The sequence below is a fragment of the Staurois parvus genome, unplaced genomic scaffold, assembly GCF_062004578.1.
Source record: "Staurois parvus isolate SC_StPar_1 unplaced genomic scaffold, SC_StPar_1.0 ptg000235l, whole genome shotgun sequence".
NCBI lineage: Eukaryota > Metazoa > Chordata > Amphibia > Anura > Ranidae > Staurois > Staurois parvus.
The window spans coordinates 6,102,241-6,127,263 of NW_028318031.1; the positions used below are offsets into that span (position 1 = coordinate 6,102,241).

The 25,023-nt window shown below is 42.4% G+C and overlaps 1 protein-coding gene across 1 annotated transcript; it reads left to right on the forward strand.

The window, feature by feature from the left end:
- The first annotated feature begins 6,228 nt into the window (after positions 1 to 6,228).
- Positions 6,229 to 17,256, forward strand: LOC149460104 (receptor-transporting protein 3-like). Its single transcript, XM_089680129.1, has 2 exons — positions 6,229 to 6,453; positions 14,121 to 17,256. Exons 1-2 carry the CDS (start codon positions 6,314 to 6,316, stop codon positions 14,665 to 14,667), a joined length of 687 nt encoding a protein of 228 aa, XP_089536255.1. The 5' UTR covers positions 6,229 to 6,313; the 3' UTR covers positions 14,668 to 17,256.
- The last annotated feature ends 7,767 nt before the right edge of the window (positions 17,257 to 25,023 follow it).

The window sequence follows — 25,023 nt, forward strand, 5'->3', positions numbered from 1 at the left end:
TCCAACCTGAGGTGGCTTTTCAGTCCCCAGTGAGCAAGAAAAACTATCAACAAGTAGACTAGCTCATTTTGGCCCTCAGGACCTGATTGCAAGGATTAAATCTAAGATAGAGCTCTTTACCCAAAGCAATCAATGTCCCTTTAACTGCAGTGGAGAGTCTTCTGCATGCTTGTTGGAGCCCAGCTGGTGCACAGTGGGAAAAAGTATAGTTGATCGTCCCCTAAAAGAACAATGCAAAGGAAAGCAAAGAAGGAAAAGCACTTCCCCTTATAGTGGCAGTTGACTTTTGGGATGCCCCTTTAAAGCACTGGTCAAAGGCAGATTTGGGGCAATGAGGTGTAGAAGCTGGCAAAAGTGCTTGTGGGCAAAAGGCAACTCCCCTCTCAGCTGCAAGGACTAATGGCAACAGTAGAAAAGGTTCCTCTTGAAGAGTAGACTGATGATTCAAGTAGCACTGTAGTGGCCTGGTCTGCAGAATGTGTGCACTGTGATCAGCTCTGAAGGTAAAACTGCACTGCAAATCTGTTCAAACAGTAACAGTTGAGAGAACTAGATCACAACCCGTGATAGCTATGTGCAATATCAACAACTGTGTGCAAGAAGTTAACAGATGTGGGGAGAATGTCAGTGTTCATTTATTTAGTTGGTGTATGGGACTCTCTCACTGGCGTCCGGCAAATCCTGGTCTTTTGCTCTCTGCAGATGGGGGCCCCCACAGACACTGCGGTCTCTCCTGCAGTGTTCCGTCCAGTTACCTGCTGGCAGACTGATTTACTGTACAGAGTGGCAAGGTTAACGATCAGCAGAATCTTGTTGCCTTTCATCTTTCTAGACCAGCAATTGGCAAACTACGGCCCGGCGGACCTTTTAATCCGGCCCGCGGAGCGTGGCAAACATTGGCTGTCAGGATGTAGGCGGGGCAGCGTGACGAACTCCTCTCCTCTCACAGTCCGCCCTGAAGACCGGAACGGCGCAGGAACACGGCGAGAGGAACGCGCGGAGCAAAGGTAAGTGAATTGACACAATATGGGGAATTAATTACTATAGGGGGGATGAATTACTATGGGGGGATGAATTACTATATGGGGGATGAATTACTATAGGGGGGAATGAATTACTATAGGGGGGATGAATTACTATATGGGGGATGAATTACTATGGGGGATGAATTACTATATGATGGATTAATTACTATAGGGGGGATGAATTACTATATGGGGGATGAATTACTATGGGGGATGAATTACTATGGGGGATGAATTACTATATGGGGGATTAATTACTATGGGGGATGAATTACTATGGGGGATGAATTACTATATGGGGGATGAATTACTATGGGGGATGAATTACTATATGGAGGATGAATTACTATGGGGGATGAATTACTATATGGGGGATTAATTACTATAGGGGGGATGAATTACTATATGGGGGATGAATTACTATGGGGGATGAATTACTTTATGGGGGATGAATTACTATATGGGGGATGAATTACTATGGGGGATGAATTACTATGGGGGATGAATTACTATATGGGGGATGAATTACTATAGGGGGGATGAATTACTATGGGGGATGAATTACTATATGGGGGATTAATTACTATGCTTACTATGGGGGAATATTACTATACTTACTATGGATGGCATGGTAGTGGCTGGGCCAGCCAGCAGCTAGTCCGGCCCCCAGGTCCAATATATGAACCCATTGCGGCCCTCAAGTCAAAAAGTTTGCCCACCCCTGTTCTAGACTCTACAGAGTGTGAGTGCCACTGACTTGCAGGACACTGCCATCTTGTGTCTGCGTTAACATCCTGCATCTGACACTATGGCAGGGTGTTAAAATAGTAAGAAAAAAAACTGACACTGATTAAAATGATTTTAATTACGTCTATTTTTAACTAATATTTCCTTTTAGGTTTCAGTGATATTTAAAGGTGTCATGTGGTGTCTATCAGGCATTGGTAGGAGGATGTGTTAGCTTGACACCCCTTTCCCCCCCATCACACACACTTTCTCTCTGTTAAACTGTGTGAGCACTGAGGGCGTTCCTGCACTTGCCATGGTTTTATGTACCTAGGGTTCCTTGGGGAAGAAGTTACTCTACATCACCAATATATTTGGACTTCAATTATGAGCAGTAATGTCAGTCTTTTTTCTTACTTTTGCTTACCTGCATTAATTGTGAGCTTGTTAGGCCTCTAAATCAGGGAGCAGGTAGAGGATACATAAACCCACAATGGGGGCCCCAAACAGTCTTGTGCCCATCAGCATAGCACAAGAGGTTTTTGAGGAACCCTCTTAAAGTTACCACAATTTTAAATGCATGTGGGCTGGTATTAGCATAGCAGGGGGCTTCACCGGCATTAAAACACAGATTTAACACTCCTCATAGACAATACTGACATTTTCAGCAAGCAGAAAATAGAATAATTTGACACCTGAAATAGGGCATTTTTTTTGTAAGAGGGATAGCTTCAGCTGGTGTTGGTTGCAGTCCAGTATGTCTGGGGAAGCGGACACCCAGGAACAGTCCAAGCAGGTTTGTGCTAAATTTTTATTCCACAAGGCAACAAAGAAGCATACTTTCAATTCAGGTGGGATTTGCACAGCAAGTCCATGGCATAAAACAAACAAAACATCTGCTCACCCAATTACTTAACTCAGGTTAGTTCCTGATTAACAGGGTGTCCCTGATGAGTTCCCCCAAAGCAAACAGGCAGCACTTTTACATTTTTAGTGTTCTGACAGTTGTCAGTCTCTTCACTCAGCAGCAGGATCAAACAACAGAGAGAGTTGGAGAAAGAGCCATGTACATTATTCAGCTCCAATATATAAAGGCCTGAAGACAGCCAAGACTAATATTGAGGTCTGGCAACCAGGTTAGATATGAACCTAGGAATGGGGGCTATATCCCACTCAGAGATCTACAAAACCTCCAGGCTATAGGGCTCAGACCAGAACTTATTAAAATTCTGAGAAAACAAAAAGCTTGACTTCTCCACGTCAGCCATAAACCCTGGAACCAGCTGCCATGTGCAAGTGAGAAACCTAGGTAACACACACACACACTAATTATACAAAATATTTATATAATTTCTGATAACAACAGAATACTATGTAATACTGAGATAATGCTTTCTATACAACATATAGTACTGTATGTATATAATTTAACAGATATTGCACAAAACACATACATTTTTGTACAGCATATAGTTTATTCAATCTTGTATCATTTTATATAATTGCACCTTGTATATTTGATTGTGTGTATTATAGACAGAAGTATTTTACTATATTCAAATGTGTTATTTAACTATACAACAAATATACAGAACATATACACAACATAGAGTACAACACAACATGCACTATACGATATATCAGGGGTCTCCAAACGTTTCAAACAAAGGAGCAGTATGCTGTCCTTCAGACTTTAGGAGAGCTGGATTAGGGCCAGTGAGGATAGAAAATATCCCAGCGTCAGTGAGAATAAACATGGCCTCAGGGTTCTTAGTCAGTAAGAGGAGTAGTATTGCCTTACCATTGGTAGTAGTATTGGAGAAGAATAGTCCACCATCATTGGTTTCATGGGAAGAAGTACTGCCCCATTGTTGGTCTCAGTGGGAGGAATAGTGCCCCAGGGGCCAGATAGAGGGTAGCAAAGGGCCACATCCGGCCCTCGTGCTGCAGTTTAGAGACCCCTGCAATATGCCATGAAATATATGTACAAATACTTTAATGCAAATGCTTTTGTTTAGTAAATAGGGTGACACTGTGCTCAATTCAGTCTTCCAATCATGTGCAGACACAAATCTTGTTTTTCTACATCTTTTGCACATAATTGGGTATTCCAGTTGAATACAACTTTATTCACAAAGCTAAACAAACATTTAGTTTGCTAAGTGAACATCCTCTTCTTTTTTTAGTTTATAAACCCCTAACGTGTACAGCATATACTGTAATGTATGTTCAGTAAAACATTTATTCAGTAAAAACTATAGAGGACCTATAGCTTTTTAATCTTTTTAGATATGCAGAACTGCTAATGTAAGTATTCTTGTCAATGTTTGTGTTAATATATGAAATATTGTGATATATTAATTGTGATGTGCTTTACCGATTTATGTGAAGTGTAATTCATATTAATGTCTACTTAAACAACATGTTAATAAATTGTGTGCATTCTCATGAGTTGCCCTGTGAACAAAAATCTATTCTTTTACAGTATGGAAGTGGAAAATAAACCATTGCTTACATATTATTTTTTACCTTTTTTTGCTGTTATGGTTATGATTTCTTGGAAAATATTAGAAATGTGTGTAGATAGAAGAGTGAAGGTTCAGAATAGCATATTTATAAGGAGTTGTGGGATTGGGCCAGGGCAGTCCAGCCCTTGACTTTTACCAGAAATGATGAAATATGCACATCATAGCTCCCCAGGTAATGGGGGTCCTAGGAAGTTAAGGAAAGGTATGTACAGAAACCTGAGGGTGCTTGCACTTCAACAGCACTGTCAATTCACTTTTTTTTTCAATTGACTGGAAAGGTTACTTTTACAGTCTTTAGTTTTATTATTTATTATTATTATTGGCTTCCGATTGCGCAACGGATCAAATTCAAAATCCTAACACTGACGTACAAAGCTGTCCACCATACTGCCCCGAACTACATCATTGACCTAATATCCAAGTACCGCCCAGCACGCACACTCCGCACCTCACAAGACCTCCTTCTCTCTAGTTCCCTGGTCTCCTCCTCCCATGCCCGCCTCCAGGACTTCTCCAGGGTGTCACCCATCCTCTGGAACTCCCTGCCCCAACCCATCAGATTATCACCTACTCTCCTCTCCTTTAGGCGCACCCTGAAAACCCATCTCTTCAGGGAAGCCTACCCCACCCCCTGCTAACTTGCCGACCTCCTCCACTCTTCCTACCACTCCATCCCCCACAGCTATCTCCTCCTGTACCACTATCCCCTCCCTCCTAGATTGTAAGCTCCAAGGAGCAGGGCCCTCAATCTCCTCATGTTTTGCATTGTATTGTTATTGTTCTGTCACATGTTCTGTCCCCCTTTGTAATGTACAGCGCTGAGCGAACTATTGGCGCTTTATAAATACTGTATAATAATAATAATTTATTTGATGTCAAACAGTGCTCTTGCAGACCTGTTTACTGTATGCTGTATTTCTTCAGTGTTTCCTGCTAAATTTTGCACACTCATTGTTATCAGCATGAAATAAGGAAACCTTTGAGAGAATACAGAGAAAGATATTTGCCTGACTGTTATGCTGATCCAGTGGTTTCAATGCAGCCTGTGCCACTGAGCCAGAGTAAGTATGTGGATTAGGAGTTGATATTTTACTGTGACTTTCTAAGCTGCATGCTTTTTTCCAGGTTGGTGACTTGAAATCAGAAAATATTGAATCAAAGACAGCCAGTATTCCTAGATGAATATTACATACCTGATGCAATATTAGTGCATTCAATGGCAGATGGGGAAATGCTATTTCCATTTATGACAACCATAGAAGAAAACATCATCAGAACTGTCCAACCTGAGACTTTAGCATAGCGCTCAACTGTCCCTTATTTGGAGGGACTGTTCTTCTTTTGAAACAAAATCTTTGTCCCTCTTTCCCTCTCTAGACATCTATAATAAAGTACTAATTATCTACCAAAACTGGTATACTATAACTAAGCCTTTTATTCAACCTTAAAATGATTAGATTTGCTGTTTCGAAAAGCCAGTATAAAAGAAGTATAGTAGTAAAATCATTAATCAATATTAAGTTTGCATGTTCTCCCTGTGCCTGCGTGGGTTTCCTCCAGGTACTCCAGTTTCCTTCCACACTCCAAAGACATGCTGGTAGGTTAATTGAATCCTGTCTAAATTGGCCCTAGTATGTGTACTGTATGTATGAATGTAAGTTAGGGACCTTAGATTGTACACCACTTGAGGCTAAGGGGCCGTTGTGAATGTACAATATATAAGTAAAGCGTTGCGTAAATTGATGGCGCTATATAAGTACCTGTAATAAATACATAAATAATAAATAATAATTTTTGAGATCCATGTAACTGGGGGTATGACATGAGTGTTTGTTTTGCCTGTATACTTTGTGCTGAAAGGTGTATCTCTTTCTCACGAAAGTTGTAAGGTATGCTTCAGCTTGTAGACACTGCCCAGCATTCATTATAGAAGGAGATAAATTCTACTTTCGTTTCCTGAACAAATGACAACACATCACTGCTCTGGAAACTGCAGTATACTTTGTAACTGGTTACTCGGAGAGAAAAGCAATAATGAACAAGGACACATGGAGAGCAATATTTGTGGCTGATTTATTAAACAGAAGGATCTACGATGCATGGAACTTTGCTGTGGATGAACATTACCAGGCACGGAAGGGCTGGTTGCAGTATGTACAATGTTGTTTTGCCAGGTATAGTAAATTCATTGGCTTTTCTCTAAATCTATTTTACGTTTTTTTGTTTGTTGTTCTTTTATCATTCTTTTAATTTATCAAAGAAAAAAAGAATTCCTGGAAGTTTTTTTTTTTAGATCCCTGCATTATGCTTTTTTTTGCTCTTAGTGGCAAACACGAGGGCCCTGTAACTCTGGAGTAGAGAATGTTTATGTACACCTGTAATGGGAGACATATGGTAAAATTACATAGCACCGAGTTCCAAGTACTGCAACATGATGTATCACTGTTACTGGTGAGCAACTCTGCCTAGGTTCAATTTGCCAAGGGTATGGAAAATCTTGTTATTTTGGCAAATTCCATCGAAATCTATGGTGGTGGTGGTGGTGGTGGTGGGGGGGGGGGGGGATAAATTGTGTTGTTAGGTCTTATAGGCAAACTACTGAAAAAATGCATGGAAGTTAGGCATTGCCATGAAGGTCCTATACCAATGGGAAAAAAAGGTTCAGAGGGGAGATGGTCTTTTCAAGTGGCTTCAAGGTCACCTTTAAAAATACACAAAACAAATCTTTAAAACGACATGCTTAGGGGGACCCTTAAAGCTGACTGTGGTGTTAAGTAACAGTCATTTTCATGGACACTCCCAGCAACAGCATACACTATATATTATATGTTATGACTATAGGTTATAACACAGAGTAATATTTTCACTAGAGGTGCTGATATATTTAAGTATTTGCTTTCACTGTGCTTTTTTATGTTACTTTATTTATTTTCTGCATTTAAGCCTGGTTCAAACCTATGCAGTTTGTAAATGATCCGTTTCTGCAGTGCGTTTTTGCACATGCATTTTTTATGCTTTTTTTAGCCAATATGTTGTTGGGCAGGATAAAGCATGCAAAATGCATCAATAACACATCAAAAATGCACTACCTGAGTTTCCTGCAGTGTCTCCATTGAAGTCCATTGAATTAAAAATGCACCATTTTGTGTTTAAAAACGTCCCTGTCCCCTTCCAAAAGCTCAGTGGCTGAAACCGCATAGATGTGAATGTGTCCCATAAGAAACCATGTTGTATGAACTGTAAGACGTTTTTGCAAAAAGCACTAAAAACGCATTGGTGTGAACCAGGCCATAAAGGTACAGCACAACAATATTGATAAGTAATATAAAATTTCTACTCTTGGGTTTAAATATACTTTATGTCATGCTCCTAAATTGAGCATAGCTTGTGATAAACGAGTACTTTGTACCTCTAACTTCCATTGGTTGGAAACGGTTCTTTTCATACAGTTAAAGGTAGAAACTTAAGTGTACTTGGTAGAAGAACGAAGGTTCATAGTAGCAGTCCAGCCCTTGACTCATACAGGAAATGCAGAAATGTGCAAATCAGAGCTCCCCAGGTAAAGGGGGTTCTGGGAAGTTAAGAAAAGTTATTTGCAGGAACTTGAGGGTGCTTGCACTTTAATAGGATTGTCATTTCACTTTGTTTATTGACTGGAAAGGTTAGTTTACCAGTCTTACTTTGGTTTATTCAGTATCAGTATTTTTACAGCTCTGTGTACTCTGAAATGTACTATGGTAATGTACTTGTTCATTGTTTTCTGCCACATTTTGTATTAGCTAATAACACCCCTGGCTACCAATACAAATAAGGAAACCTGTACTGAGAAAATATGGAAGTAGCCATTGCTAGTTTCCTGGCTGTTATGTGGATCCAATAGTTTCAATGCAGTCTTTGCTAAACCACAGCAAGTATGCAGATCAGGAATTCTGATTTTACTGTGACTTTCTAATCTGTGTTTTTTTTCCAGGTTAGTGACTTGAAATCTGAAAATATTGAATCAAAGACAGCCAGCATAAGTTACCTGAAATTTAATTAGCTAATTTATACTGATGCATTGCTTACCCCTAACACAGGTGGTCAGGCACTATAGCTGACCTCTGTGTTCTTCACCTATAGCAGCCCCCTTTCCCATAAGGCAAGCAGGTCTACTAGTACTCTGTTGACCCTAAGTCTTATACATAGTGCTATACAATAGTGTCTGGCCACCACTCCGGGGTAGGCGTGAACTGACCAGAGAAAACAGGTACTTACGGTTGGCAGACTGGCAGAGTAGTTCAATGACAGTCCAGGTACAAGGCAAGTAAAGTTCAGAATAGTCAGGGTCAAATCTGTAGTCAAAAGGCAGGCAGCGTTCAGAGAAGAGTCATGGTTGTAAATGAGGGAATCAAGCCAGTAGAGCAGGACAGACAAACAGGGAGCTTGAGGCCATGTAACCAGTGCTATCAAAAGCATGAGACTGCAGGCTTGGCTGGCATAAATCAGGTTTGGTCTCCACCTAGAGACTTGCTACATCAATCACCTTGCAGGTGGACAGACAGACAGACAGACAGACAGGGAGAATGTATCTCAGGAAAAACTAGGATGCTGGAACCAGCAGATATGATGGAGCAGGAACACTACACGCTCCTGCTAACTGAAAGTTCAGTTAGACTTTAACTTCCCTGCCTGTGGCCATGGTGACATTGCAATGTTTCTGTCTTCATGACAAGGGCGCTGTTTGGAGACAGGAGACCTAATCTGCGTAGTGCTGAATGAGTGACCCATCTCAGGTTTTCAGAATGTAACAGGGTTTATATTGAGAGCCAATAGAAAAAACAATAGGTGGGCCAAGCACTAAGTTGAGCAAGTATCATGTGATGCTGTATAGTCCCCTTTGGAACAGAAGTAGAGCAATGTAAACAAAAAAAGAGAGAAAGCAGCACACTAGGAAACTGCGGTTGGCGGTCAATATTTGGTCCATGTGAATATCTCCCAAAATGAACAGTACAGTCCAACAATAAAAAGACCATTGGCTCCTGCTGCTGTCAGTCACAGCCAGTGAGGTAATGAGAAGAGAAAAGGGGTGGGGCCGAACAATGGCTCTGTGTGTTAATGGCTGCGCAGAGCAGTGGCTCGGGAATGAGTCTGCTTGGGTGCCCCATAGCAGGCTGCTTGTTCTGGGGCACTTTGCAGGAGCGAGGGGCCAGGAGCACTAGCGGGGGACCTGAGAAGAGTATCGGGGCTGCCCTGTGCAAAACTACTGCACAGATCAGGTAAGTATAACACGTTTTGTTATTTTAACCACTTGAAGCCCATGCTATAGCAGTTGTACTGCTACAGGACAGACTCCCTGTGCCAAATCCCTTATATGTACAGTGGGGATCAAAAGTTTGGGCACCCCAGCTAAAAATTTGTATTAATGTGCATAAAGAAGCCAAGGAAAGATGGAAAAATCTCCAAAAGGCATCAAATTACAGATTAGACATTCTTATATGTCAACAAAAGTTAGATTTTATTTCCATCATTTACACTTTCAAAATAACAGAAAACAAAAAAATGGCGTCTGCAAAAGTTTGGACACCCTGCAGAATTTATAGCATGCACTGCCCCCTTTGCAAAGCTGAGACCTGCCAGTGTCATGGATTGTTCTCAATCATCGTCTGGGAAGACCAGGTTATGTCAATCTCAAAGGTTTTAAATGCCCAGACTCATCTGACCTTGCCCCAACAATCAGCACCATGGGTTCTTCTAAGCAGTTGTCTAGAAAACTGAAACTGAAAATAGTTGACGCTCACAAAGCTGGAGAAGGCTATAAGAAGATAGCAAAGCGTTTTCAGATGTCAATATCCTCTGTTTGGAATGTAATTAAGAAATGGCAGTCATCAGGAACAGTGGAAGTTAAAGCAAGATCTGGAAGACCAAGAAAAATATCAGACAGAACAGCTCGCAGGATTGTGAGAAAAACAATTCAAAACCCACGTTTGACTGCACGATCCCTCCAGAAAGATCTGGCAGACACTGGAGTTGTGGTACACTATTCCACTATAAAGAGATACTTGTACAAATATGGTCTTCATGGAAGAGTCATCAGAAGAAAACCTCTTCTACGTCCTCACCACAAAAATCATCATTTGAACTTTGCAAATGAACATATAGACAAGCCTGATGCATTTTGGAAACAAGTTCTGTGGACCGATGAGGTTAAAATTGAACTTTTTGGCCGGAATGAGCAAAGGTACGTTTGGAGAAGAAGGGGCACAGAATTGAATGAAAAGAACCTCTGTCCAACTGTTAAGCATGGGGTTGGATCAATCATGCTTTGGGGTTGAGTTGCAGCCAGTGGCACAGGGAACATCTCACGAGTAGAAGGAAAAATGGATTCAATCAAATTTCAGCAAAGTTTGGATGGTAACTTGATGCCATCTGTGAAAAAGCTGAAGTTAAAGAGAGGATGGCTTCTACAAATGGATAATGATCCTAAAAACACCTCGAAATCCACGGGGGATTACATCAAGAGGCGTAAACTGAAGGTTTTGCCATGGCCTTCACAATCTCCTGACCTCAACATAATTGAAAATCTATGGATAGACCTTAAAAGAGCAGTGCGTGACAGACAGCCCAGAAATCTCAAAGAACTGGAAGACTTTTGTAAGGAAGAATGGGCAAAGATACCTCAAACAAGAATTGAAAGACTCTTGGCTGGCTACAAAAAGCGTTTACAAGCTGTGATACTTGCCAAAGGGGGCAGTACAAGATATTAACTCTGCAGGGTGCCCAAACTTTTGCAGACGCCATTTTTTTGTTTTCTGTTATTTTGAAAGTGTAAATGATGGAAATAAAATCTAACTTTTGTTGACATATTATAAGAATGTCTAATCTGTAATTTGATGCCTTTTGGAGATTTTTCCATCTTTCCTTGGCTTCTTTATGCACATTAATACAAATTTTTAGCTGGGGTGCCCAAACTTTTGATCCCCACTGTACATATAAGGGATTTGGCACAGGGAGTCTGTCCTGTAGCAGTACAACTGCTATAGCATGGGCTTCACTGTAGGTGATGAGCACTCCTGCCATGTTCCCGAGCCGTGGGCACGCACGCGCCTGCTGGCCCGGCGGTGCTGTGACTTGTGATATGGTACAGCACCGATCACTTACCAGATCTAGGCCAACAATGTTTGCATGGACCTGCTGATCGGTTGTTCCGAATCAAAATTCATCCTGTGCCTGTGTTTACAGAACACAGGCACAGGAAATGATACAATCTCCCCACTCTGGAGCACATTCTGCTCCAGTGAGAAATGAAAGCAGATCCACATGAGTGAAAGCAGCACACTGACACAGTAAAAGCACAGCTAGGTCACATTTACCCCCTGATCTCCCCCCAGGTAACCATTTCACTGCCCTGTCACAAGTGTCCTTAGTACAGTGTACAGTTTTGTTTTTACTGATCACTGTATTAGTGTCACGGGCGACTTCAGATAGCATTAGCGTCAGTTACTATCCCTCCAAGATAGCGTTAGATTGCCTGACACTACATTACAATCACATTTAACTCTTTGATTGTCAGGAACATACCCACATAACCACTATACAGTTCCATTGCAAGTATGGTGTCTGAACAGATCAATATCTTTGATCAGATCAGAACTATACTAACATTCACAATAGTATAGTGCCCCAAAAACGCACTACAGTATCACTTGGAGACATGGAGAGTCCCATAAATCGTGGCCGCGGGTGTCAATCATCGAGTCTTGGCTGGTGACAACCCTCTGGAGCCTGGCGATTACCGGCAAACATTTACAGGGAGCATGGCTAAATTGTTTGCAATGCAGCTCTTCTCCCTGTCAGTTTGAGCACACTGATCCGGATCGCTGAGCTCAGCCTTCCGGATCAGTGTGCTTACAGCGAAGAACACACTCCCTACCCCCTAGAGAAACACTCCTATCACACAGTTAACCCTTTGATTGCCTTCTAAGTTATTGCTTTTACATCCTATATGGGTGTAAAAGCAATCAGTGTAGAAAAAAAAACTCTTCATCACCCCCCAAAAGTAGTACAGTGTCACCATGGTGACACTGTACTGCTAGGGTGACAGTATGTAAAAAAAATAATAATAATTAAATAAATAGTAATATTAAAAAAAAATAAAAATGTAAAACAAAATGTTTAAAAATTATAATTTTTGGTTATGAACTAATTTGGCTTTTATTTTTTTTTACTAAAAAGATAACGGAATAAATTTTGGCCAAGATTTATGATGAAATATTATTTATTTGCAAAATTTTTATAAGAAAAACACTTTTTTTCAAAATTTTTGGACATTTTCATTTACATAGCAAAAAAAATAAAAATCCCAGCGGTAAATAAATACCACCAAAATAAAGTTTTATCTGTCTCAAAAAAATGGCAAAAAATTCATATGGGTACAGTGTTGCATGACCGCGCAATTGTCATTCAATGTGTGATAGCGCTGAAAGCTGAAAATTGCCCTGGTCAGGAAGGGGGTAAAAGTGTCCGGACTGGAAGTGGTTAAATGACAAAAATGTTTTTGTCATTTTCCAGAAACTTGTGGAAAAAAAAGTATTCCATGGACTCAATATGCCTCTCAACAGATAGCTTAGGGTGTCTACTTTCCGAAAAGGGGTCATTTGGGGGTGTTTGTACTGTCCTGGTATTTTAGCACCTCAAGCAATGTGATGGGCAGTCAGAAAGTAAAAGCCATGTAAATTCCATTATCTATACCATAGTTTGTAGATGCTATAACTTTCACACAAAGCAATCAATATACACTTATTGGAATTTTTTTAGCCAAAAACATGTAGCAGAAAACATTTGGGCCTAAATTTATAACTAACTTTGAGTTTACTATATATTATATTATATTATGTAGTTTTTTTGGATATTTTTATGACAGAAATTAGAATTTTTTTTATTTTTTTATTGTTTTTCAAAATGTTTTTGTTTATAGCGCCAAAAATAAAAAGCACACAGATGATCAAATACAACCAAAAGAAAGCTCTATTTGTGTGAAAAAAAGGACAAAAATTTTATTTATGTACCGTATTGCATCCCCACGCAATTGTCAGTGAAACTAGAGCAGCGCTGTATAGCAAAAAAATGGCGTAAATTGCAGTATCTATACCATAGTTTGTAGACTCTATAACTTTCACACAAAGCAATCAATATACACTTAGTAGGATTTGTTTAACCAAAAACATGTAGCAGAATACATTTGGGCCTAAATTTATAACTAACTTTGAGTTTACTATATATTTTTTGTAGCCGAAAGTAAAAAATATAGTTTTTCATCAAAATTTTTGGTCTCTTTTTGTTTACAGCACGAAAAATAAAAAGCGCACAGGTGATCAAATACCACCGAAAGAAAGCTCTATTTGTGTGGAAAAAAAGGATGCAAATTTTGTTTGGGGGCAGCATTGCATGACCGCGCAATTGTCAATTGAATTAGTGCAGCACCGAGCAGCAAAAAAGAGGCCTGGTCATTAAGGCGGGGTAAATCCTCTGGAGGGCAAGTGGTTAAAGTAAAAAAAACAACTCACTGTTTTTTTTACATCTCTCTGCGACTCTAGCTCAAAATGGAATTTCCAGTTGTACCCTAATGTGTTTTAGTGCCAGGGTCCCCAAAAGAATATGGAAGCCAAGTGATTCAACCTACTCACACCTGTATGTTTATGGTGAACTGATCCTGTAAAGGTACAGAAGGAAGAAAAACAAATGTGGTGTTAATAAATTTAGAAGTACCTTTTAGACTATTTCATAGAACATAGCCTGACTTATAATTATAACTTTCTATATGTGCCTATTCCAAACTCAAATCTGAAAGTCTTTTTTTTTTCAGGTTTTGTTGTTCAATCTGTGGTCGCTCCTGGGCTTCTTTAAAGGTTCACATTTTATTCCAAATGAAACTGCACAGACAAACCGGGGAGGTGAGAATGTCTGTTTTCAAGCAAAAATGCAAAATGTGCACAGCTGCCAGATATGAGGAGCCTACTTTCCTAGAAGAGAACATTGAGATAGCTATAGAATATTTGGTTAATAAAATAAGCCACAAATTTTACAACTTGCCTATAACCGATTTACCACGGAGCTTTGTGACAGATGTCAGGATTGATGGTCCTCATGATTCCAACAACTGCCAGGGCTGTGCATTGGGGATTTGTGAACGCTACACAGACATCCAATATTCGGACACATGGCACATTTTGCCAAATAGAACCAAACAAGGAAGTAAACAGAAGAAGACACAATTGCCTTACCCTAACACGTACTCTTATAAAGGTTCATTGCAATCTCAAACATCAGACTTTTGGGGGGAAGGGAGCTCATTTTTGATTGCACTCTTGATCATTGTAGTGTTGATTGTATTGTTCTTTGCACATTTATAAGCCATAAGGTGAGCAATGTAACCCATCAGAACCCTGTTGTATAATACTGTAAAGAAATCACAATTTGCACAATATATTTGCCCAATAGTAATACACCAAAATGACAAAACTCACTGAAACAGAACATCTTTTCAGCAAAACAGAATAGCAATATATTATTTTTGATTAATGTGTTGTTTGACACGTGCTCAGAAATATGCAGATGTGTATGCAGCCTAACTGGCAATGCAAGCAGGGCACGCGTTTGCTGCATGTTTTTTAAATGTACGGCAAAGACTGTGTTTTCTAAGCAGGTTGTTGCACATTCAGAAATGCGAATGCAGCCTAAATGGCATCACAAATATGACGCACATTTGCCACACATTTGGAAATGTGCACATGTGAATGCAGTCTAATGGCAATGCAAGCGCAGCATGATTTTCCGAAATGTGTGGCCAAGCGCATGTATTCTGTGGTGGTCGCTACGCGTTTGAAAATCTTGATGCAGGTTTTTCCAAAACACTTGCCACAGTGCACATATTTTGTGTGAGTCGTCACGTGTTGGAAACTGTGCAGATACGGACGCAGCCTAAATGGCAGTACAAACACAGTGCACACAGCTTGCCACTTCTATGCATGTCTCTGCACGTTTGGAAATGCCCAGCAAACCCATCACACTTGTGTTGCCATTTAGGCTGTATTCACATCTGCACATTTCCGAATGTGCGGCAAATGCATGTCATGCTTGCGTTGGCAATTAGGATGCATTCACTTCATCGTGTTTTTGAACATTTGGAAACCCACACAGAAAATGCGTGTTTTTCCTCACATTTTGGGAATGCATGGCAAATGCATGTCACACTTGTGTTGCAGCAACTTGCACAGAATTGCTGTGTGTTTGGAAAATGCGAGGCAATGCGTGTCGCACGTGCGTTGCCATTTAGGCTGGCAGCCTGCAGAGAAAACATGGGTTACCATTTAGGTTGCATTTTCATCTGTGCAGATGTGAACGCAACCTAAATGGCAACGTGATGCCCACTTGCCGCACTTTTCATCATTTTGAGTCATGTAGCAAAGCCCACGTTTTCTGTGCAGGTTGCTGTGTGTTCAGAACCGTGCAGATGTGAATGCAGGCTAACTGTTATGACACCCTAATCGTGGTTAGCAGATGTATATTTTGCTGCACATCAAAATGTGCTACAAATGCGCCAAAATGTGTAAGACCCCATGACTGAAAGGTTTCTGAGCTACTTTGTCACAGTTAGGGTAGCCCATTCAAGTGAATGCGCGATGCCTGTTTACATGTGAAAAAGAGGCAAAAACACAAGCGGGAACTTTTCAGCATTTCGCTACACTCAATGTGTGAAAGGGATGTGCTAGAAAGAACATTTTTAGGCAGCAAGGATAACCAGGGAGGAGAGGTAAGGGTTAAAAAAACCCACATTGATCCATCAAAGTTTCATTCTTATCTAATGCTGATATGACTTCTGTGAGATAACATAGAAGTTTATGGAGACAAATTGCACTATATTTTTTTTTCAAGTCACTGCAATTGGGACAGCACCCATTCAAATCGATGTGATTTCACCTTTCTTGTGACTTTCTGTGTCACCCAGAAGTTGCAAGTTCCAATGTAACCAGGGTGAAAGGATTATTGATATAGAATGAGCGCTACTTGCCTCTCTCTTTTTTTTTTCTCTATATTGAACAAATGACACAGGGTAAAAGGCATCATTAACCATGTGCATATCAAACACAGGGCATCACAGACACAATTGAGATAACAATGAAAAAAGACTAACAATACGGCTCATTACAAGTAGATCAGAGGATGACAAGCATATATAATTAGCGTGGAATCCTGGGTAACAGTGCTTCACAAAATAAGGAGGAACTCCTCCTCATAAAATGGTTCAGAGAATAGGCAGTTAGGGGAAAAGGGAAAAGACTAAACAAGGAACATACAATGAGAAATGAAGATATCAAAGGGGAGAAGGAAAAAAAGAAGGGGTGGTGGGGGTTTAGTGCGCCAATGGGGCAGGGGGGAATGTAGGAAGAGCTGAAGTCAGTAGAGGTCTTCCAAATTGACTCATTACAGGCATATGTCCAATTGAAACACTCTAGGTCTACTTGCCTTTCTTAATAAAGCAAGGTAAAAGGTTTGGTGAGTGTGTTTCTGATTTTAGGTGGACTGGGTCATTATTGAGATTAGTGCTATTAATTTGACACATATAAAATGTATATTATAATTTGTCATTTGTACGCAATTTCACATTTGGTGGTGGGAGTTGATATTGTTGAGCTTTAGTGCTGCATAATATGATTTTGGATATTTTAATTGCTATCAAAGGGGCTTACGCAACTTTAATGCATCATCTGGGGGCTTTTGGTGCAGTTTAGATAAGCTATATTATTAGCTTCGAAATGTGTTATTAGTCATAAAATAATACCTATAAATATATACTGTATATGTGTGAACAGCTGGTGAATCTCATATATATTGTATCATTGAAGAATTAGATTTAGGCAAATCTGCTGGTAATAGAAATGGAAATAGATATGTGAGCAATTCCAAACAGTTTTTATATTAAACTGGACAATCTGAAATAACTTGTTGCATGCTGCTTTACACCCTTAAATATTTCTATGCATGAAAACAGGGATTTTTGGTTCCTATATAATGCGATACATGTTCAAGCTGGCCAACTGCACCAGATTTGCTCTCTGGTTGATCCCTGCTCTACTGTGCAAAATGAGAAATGCTTGTTTATTTCAGGTACTTATATAGTGCCATAAATTTAAGCAGCGCTTTACATATATATGTTGTACATTCACATCAGCCTCTAACCTTCAAGGGGTGTACAATCTAAGGTCCCTAACTTACATTCATACACATATGAGGGACAATAATTTTTATTGGAAATTTTACATAAAAATACAAGATATACCTGTATGCAGTAGATAAACATTCTACAGTCATTGATAAAATTGGAGAAAAAAACAAACAAAAAAAAAACTGGTAAACAGAACAGAGAAAAAAAAATCATAAAAAGACCAGTGACACAGTAACGTTTACATTTAAAATGCCAAAGCTTAGAGAGATCAGCTAAAGAACTTTCTACCAAAGTGAGGTGTTCACACAGGTGGGTTTGTTTGGTACCATCTGAGCAAAGGTTGCCGTAGGGCTAGTACTTTTCCATATTTACTTTTGCTAGAGGCCATCACAAGTTCATAAGAACAGTGCCTGTGAACTAATGCGATAGCATCAAACGCAGTGGGCGGATGAGAGGTTTTCCAAGATCTAGTGATACTCAATCTAGCTGCCAAAAGAATGTGGGTGACAGAGTGTTTAGCATGGGGGTTAATACTGTCAATATTTAAATTCAGTAACACTACATCAGGATTTAGGGGAACAGAGGACCGTGAAATAGCAGATCTAATTTGAAAAATTGTAGACCAGAAGTTGTTTAGGAGCGGACAACGCCAAAAGATGTGAATAAAGCTCCCAGGGTCCCCGCAGTTCCTCCAGCACAAAGGGGATACGTGGTTATTAAAACGCGCCATTTTAACGGGTGTGAGATACCATCTAAGGCAGGGGTGGGCAAACTTTTTGACTTGAGGGCCGCAATGGGTTCATATATTGGACCCGGGGGCCGGACCAAGAGTAGATGAATGATGTGTATGTGTCATCCATAGTAAGTATAGTAATATTCCCCCATAGTAAGCATAGTAATTCATCCCCCATAGTAATTTATCCCCCATATAGTAATTCATCCCCCATAGTAATTCATCCCCCTATAGTAATTCATCCCCCCTATAGTAATTCATCCCCCATAGTAATTCATCCCCCATATAGTAATTCATCCCCCATATAGTAATTCATCCCCCATAGTAATTCATCCCCCATATAGTAATTCATCCCCCCTATAGTAATTCATCCCCCCTAGTAATTCATCCCCCATATAGTAATTCATCCCCCATATAGTAATTCATCCCTCATATAGTAATTCATCCCTCATATAGTAATTCATCCCCCATAGTAATTCATCCCCCATATAGTAATTCATCCCCCCATAGTAATTCATCCTCCATAGTAATTCATTCCCCATATTAAGTCCCCAAGTCCCCCCTGTGTCAATTCACTTACCTTTGCTCCGCGCGTTCCTCTCGCCGTGTTCCCGCGCCGATCCGATGTAGCATGAAAATCTGTCTCCTATGAGGATCTGTCCCCCTCGACGTATCTGCGCATGTGCCAGTTTCAGGCATTAGCAACCGATCGGCGATCTCCGGCACATGCGCAGATATGTCAAGGGGGACAGATCCTCATAGGAGACAGATTTTCATGCTACACCGGTCTTCAGGGCGGACTGTGAGAGGAGCCGAGCGGGAGCCTAGCTCCGCGGGCCGGATTAAAAGGTCCGCCGGGCCGTATACGGCCCGCGGGCCGTAGTTTGCCCATTGCTGATCTAAGGGATATTTTTTGTGTTAATTCCCATAGTGTCGAGCAGCAAGTGGCTCGGTAAATTGATTGAAATGCGTGAAGCCATTGTTGCTCAGTATAAATGTAGGCAAGATCATCCTCCCATTGGAGAAGTGGTTTAACCTTAGTAAATTTTTTCTTTTGGTTTAAGATACTGTAGAAAAGTGAAACACCTTTGGTTTTAGTAGTGGAGCTAGAGATATAGTTCCAAGAGGGTTTAGGAAGTTTGTAAAAGGGGTAGGATTGTTTAGATAGGCATAAGGGCCAATTTAGACAGGATCCAATTAACCTACCAGCATGTATTTGGAGTGTGAGAGGAAACTGGAGTACCCGGAGGAAACCCATGCAGGCACAGGGAAGTGTTGCCATGGTCAGGATTCAAACCAACGACCCTAGTACTGCCAGTTGGAAGTGCTAACCATTTACCCACTGTGCTGCCCATAGCATATTTTAAAGGACAGAAACTCCCAATAAAGCAAAGATAGATACAATTTGGGGACAGGCATGACAGGCATATGGGCTGCTATCCCCATAACAAGGGAGCTGCTATTAAGTCTATTTTTTAACTAATATTTCCTTCTATGTTTCAGTGATGTTCAAAGGTGTCCTGTGGTGTCTATAAAGCATTGGCACGACAGAGGAAGGAGGAGATGGAAACCCCCCCCACACACACTTTCCGGCACTTGCCATGCTTTTGTGTGTCTATGAAACCTGGGAGAAGGAGTTCTTCATTACATCACTAATATATTTGGACTAATATCAAATATGAGCATTAACGCCAGTGTTTTTTCTTACTTTTGTTTACTTGCATTCATGGTGAACTTGCTAGGGATCTCAAGGCCTCTAAACCCAAGGGACAAGCAGCAGGTAGGGGGTACATAAACCCACAATGGGGTTGCCAAACAGTCCAGTACCCATCAGTATAACACCAGTGGGAGGAGCAGTGTTTCAGAAACCCTTCTTAAAGTTCCCACGGTGCTCAAGAGCATGTAGGCTGGCATCAGCATAGCTGAGGGCTGAAACTGTGTTAAAACACAGGTTCAGCACTCTCTGTGGACAATAATTGCATTTTCAGCAAAAATATAAATAATCTTATACCTGCAATAAAGGCACTTTTTTTTTGGAAGCGGGACAGGCTCAGCTGGCGTTGGCATCAGTCCTGGGTGTCTGGGACAGCAGACACCCAGGAAAAGTCCAAGCAGATTTGACCTACACTTTTATTCTACAAGGCAGCAAAAAACACAGTTTCAATTCTGGTGGGCTTTGCACAGCAAGTCCATGGCACAAAACAAAGAAAACATCTGCTCATCCGAGCAACTAACTAAACTCAGTTCAATTTCTGACTAACGGGGTGCCAATGGCTTCCTCAAAACAAACAGGAAGTACATTTTTAGTGTTCTGTCAGCTGTCAGTCTCTTCACTCAGCAGCAGGCGCTAACAACAGAGTTAGATAAAAATTCACACGTATTAGTCAGCTCACATATACAGAAGGTAGTGCTATCTTCGTGAGGGCAGCTGTAGAATGACGGTCCCTTTAGGTTGCGCTGACCTTGCAAGCCTCCTGACACCTCTGACACCCTGGATTCAGACATAATGCACAAGTAGTCATGATTTCAAAGACACCAAATTGCAGTAAACAACCAAGTATTTGCTAATGGTTCTTCAGTTGCAAACAGTTAAAGCAAATTTTTCTTAAGGCGGTAACCAGCAGTAATGAACACAACAAGCCAACAATATTTAAAATATACTCAAGGAGAACCTTTGACCTCAGGTATGAAAGGGAGGAGAAAGATCTTTCTTCGGTGTCAGACTGCTACCTTGGAATCCTGATGACACAGGTGCAAAAATAACAACACTTTTTGAGAGAACTAGCCATGTAATATATGCTATACACAAATTCTAAATAGCGTTCCCCTTTAATGTGAGCACCGATTTGAAGCACAGAGTCCTTGGCTTGAAGGGTAATGAAAGGGAGTCTTGAAGGAACAAGTGTCCTGAATATCCTGCTGGTGCAATAGAGCCCATAGAGATTGCTGTCCAATGGTGACCAGCAATCCCTAATAAAGTAGGTGAATAGGTCCACTAAAGATGTCTGTACGCATGTGTCCCTAGTGAAAAGTGTACAGAGTGTGGGCTTCAGCCCGTTCATCAATCCTGATGGCACTGTGGCTCCAGGGATTCAGGATGTCTTGGAAGGGCTCCTGCAGAATCAGCAACCAGCTTAGGAGTGTCAGGCTTAGCCCCATGCGACACTGAGACTCCATTGTGGTGGTAATGCTAGTAACCGAACTCAGGTCAGTCACTCAGCCAACAGGAAGCTGGGATGGATGATCTGCTGGTGGGCATGTAAGGCTCTCACTGAAGATCCTCCACACTGTCTGGACCGTGTGACCTGATCAACTCTCACAAGCAGCCAGGTCTCTCTTCTTAGCTTCAGCCCATAGTCTCGAGAGAAAGCACTTCCTCCAAGGTCTCATTTATCTCCTCCAAGGTCTCATCTCCCAGCATTCCACTTCCTGGTACTTTACAACAGTTTTGGCCCCTCTGCAAATCCAGCCTTCTGAACTACATGTCCCACAATCTCCTCATCCCACAATCCTCAGCTCTCCCTTGGAAGAGGGAATGTGCTGGAGCACATTTCCAACAACCTTTAAGAGGACGGTGGTCATCCACCCACCTGTCCATATTCCCCTCTCATCATTGATCTTCCCAAGGGGCCCGATCACATCCCCATATCTACTTAGCCAGACCACAATATCTGATGCTGGGATGGATTCATTTCTCACCAGCACCGTTATTTTTTAATCGGGGACTGACGAGAGCCTCGGGGTAAGGCCCACCATGGTAGCCTCATACCTCTGCCAAAAGAGGTCCAACAATTCCAGCCGCATAAAGGACACGTCATATTCTCCAGTACAAACTGGAGCAATAAACAATATCTGTGGCACGGAAGCCCATCTCTAGTATCCGGTCTATGACCTCTCTCCTGCTAAGGGGGGGACCCTCCCCTAACTACTTGAGCTGAACAACATTTCGCCTTGCTGCGGAAGTGAGTAGATTACCTGCCCTTGCCCGGGCCGATCCCACTGACCCCTGACCTCCCCTAACAGCAGCGGAGTAACTGAGCCCTGATCTAGCCCCAGGGGCACTCGAGGGGAGGTGACCTGGGGAAGCCGTCCCACCAGCAGCAGCAACTGAAGGGGCAGACGCAGATGAGCCAGGACCAGGGGGAGCCCGGGGCTGGGGACCACCCACACCAGCTGGAGAACCCACCTGAGCCTGACCCACAGGAGCCTGGACCTGAGAACCCGGAGCCCGGAGAAACCGGGGGACCTGCTGGTTGCACACCAGAGGCCACCGTGACCCCCCAAGGGGCGGGGCCTAGCGGGACCACCACCGGAGGGGAAACACCCTTAGTCAGGACTGTAGGGCAAACCTGCACCTCAGACAAATTTGCAGGCGTTATACCCGCTACCCCAGTGTCCACAGCCATCTCACCAACACACTCAGCAGAGTCCTTCTCCTTCTGAACAGACAGCGGCTCCCCTGCCTTTGCCAGCACGTCCTTGGGGATGCGCTGCAGCATGACAATGACTCTGACGATCCCGCGACCACGCTGTCTTCCAATTTAGGTGCCATTTTCTCTGAGGATGCTGCGGACTCAGCCTGCCCCTGCTCCTGCTTGCCTTCCACCGGCAACTCCCTCGACAATTCCTCCACCGAGGAGGCCTCCTCCACCGGACCCCGCATAGCTGCAACACTGCAGCTTCTTGCAGCCTTAAATCTTGCTTCATTCAAATACTTTTCACTTAGGACGCCGCTCTTGCGCTGCAGCGCCACCACATACCTCCCCTGCTGGGACACACGTAGTTCCAGCGCCTGCAGGCCCGGTTTCATGGCCTGCCGCTTTGTAGACCATACAGGGTCGTAGGATGACCGGAGCTTCTTTAGCTCCAGAGTCAGCCTCTGGAGCTTTGCTTCCTCCTTCTCTTCTAACCTGGCCTGAGCGGCCACACGGTCCCGGTAGGCAGAATAAGCTTCCCCCTTCCTAGGGGCCATTCCCAGGTCCTCTACTGGTGGAAAAGAGAGGCCGGTACTAGGCCCCTCCAGGGCCTTCCCCTTGCTGGACCAAGGCCCAGGATCCACCATCCTACCTGGGCTGGGCAGGGCACTTTAGCCCCAGGCTTCTCGGGCCTTCCTGGAGCTTAGCAGAGCACAGTCCAGCACAACCTCTCCACAGGGAAATTTTGTTTATTGATGGTCTATCAACCAGCCAACACAAAAATGTTCTTATAAAAATACAAAAGTAGAAAAAAATAAATATATGCATAGCTACATTACTTGCATGTAACACAGAAATCAAAACTTAAAGTCCAACAGAAAGTCCATACGGTAAATACATACTTAGACCTATGCGGTCAATAGAGGACTTGCACAATAAATATATGCATAGTTGCATTGCTTGCATGTAACCGCAGAAATCAAAACTTAAAGTCCAACAGAAAGTCCATAAGGTAAATATACACTTGGACCTATACGGTCAATAAAGGATACCTTAACTAATAGCCAAGAAAAGGGCCTTTATGGCCATATCGAAAAAAAAAAAAAACAGTAATACGTAGCATATACACAAATACATTACATAACCGAGACTAAGGAACATAGACTTTCAGGTCCACATGGCCTCTCTTCAAAAATGCAGCTTCCAACAAAACCTAGGGAGTGTCAGAGGAGAAACAAAGGATAACCCCGGCACCCAGAGGTCAACAAGCAGCGACAACAGGCCTGATACCCCTCCACGCCTCTATCCAGGCCTCCCGCCACCACCTGTCTCTCTCAAGACCCCGAATTTTGCCCACCTCACCAAGGATGTCATGCACTACTACCGGGACAGGAAGGACTTTCTGCCACAGGGACACCTGGCACCGTGCATTCCATGTGAAGTAAGGGACAACTAGGCTAACTAAGAACAAAGTGCTCAAATCAAAACCCTTGCGGTCTTGCAATGCTCCATATACCCACTCTGCATAACACATGCAGTCAGTGCAGGAAAGGAACACCAAGGGCTCTCCCCACCTCTTTATAGGCTGCCACATTAAAGGGGCACTGAAGCAGGAAGTGGTCCATGGATTCCACATCACCCGGCACTCTGCTCTCGGACAACCGCGGTCATCCAGAGAGCGGTACTTCAAGTCCCCCTCACGTACAGTCTGCCATGGAAGCCAAGCCAGGCCTGGTCCCTAAACTTGAAGGGAATCCGCTCAGAATTTATTAAACACAAGCCCTCCCGCAAGATATGGCCTGCGCAATCCCTCAAGGCCAGTGGCGCGTGAAAGACAGTAGACACAATCCTCTCACCCAAGAGCCTCCTGGGAAGGAACTTGATGTCCTCCGCCGACACACACCACCGCCTGAGTGTTTTCAAGCTCGGGGTAACGTAAGTCGGGAGCTTACCATGCTTAACCCTCAAGCTTTTCACTGGCCCACCATCCTCCCAACAGCACAGAAAAGGCCTAAACCAGTTCCAGAAGAGACTTACCCATGCAGGCGGACTCTCTGCCAGCATGTTACCAAAGTTCTGCTTCAAGAACACCAGAGAGAAGAAGACCACTGGGTTGACCATACCTAGGCCACCCTTCCGCCTGGATAGATATGTCACATCCCGCTTCACAAGGTTCAGCCTGTTTCCCCATAATAGCTGGAAGAAACAGCTGTAAATCCTCGTATAGAGAGATTCCGGCAAGATACAGACAGTACTGACATACAGGAATATGGGGATCAGGTAAGTTTTGATCAGGTCTACCCTTTCCCTCAAGGAGAGCCGCCACCCCTTCCAGCACTTCACCCTGATCTCGGCATCAGACAGCCTGGCCTCCCAATGTGATTTGCCATAATCG

What these genes read in the sequence shown, in the direction of transcription:
- LOC149460104 (XM_089680129.1), top strand. Translation starts at nt 6,314, where the DNA reads ATGAACAAGGACACATGGAGAGCAATATTTGTGGCTGATTTATTAAAC. An exon ending in GTACAATGTTGTTTTGCCAG is followed by an intron (nt 6,454 to 14,120) that starts GTATAGTAAATT and finishes TTTTTTTTTCAG; the next exon opens with GTTTTGTTGTTCAATCTGTG.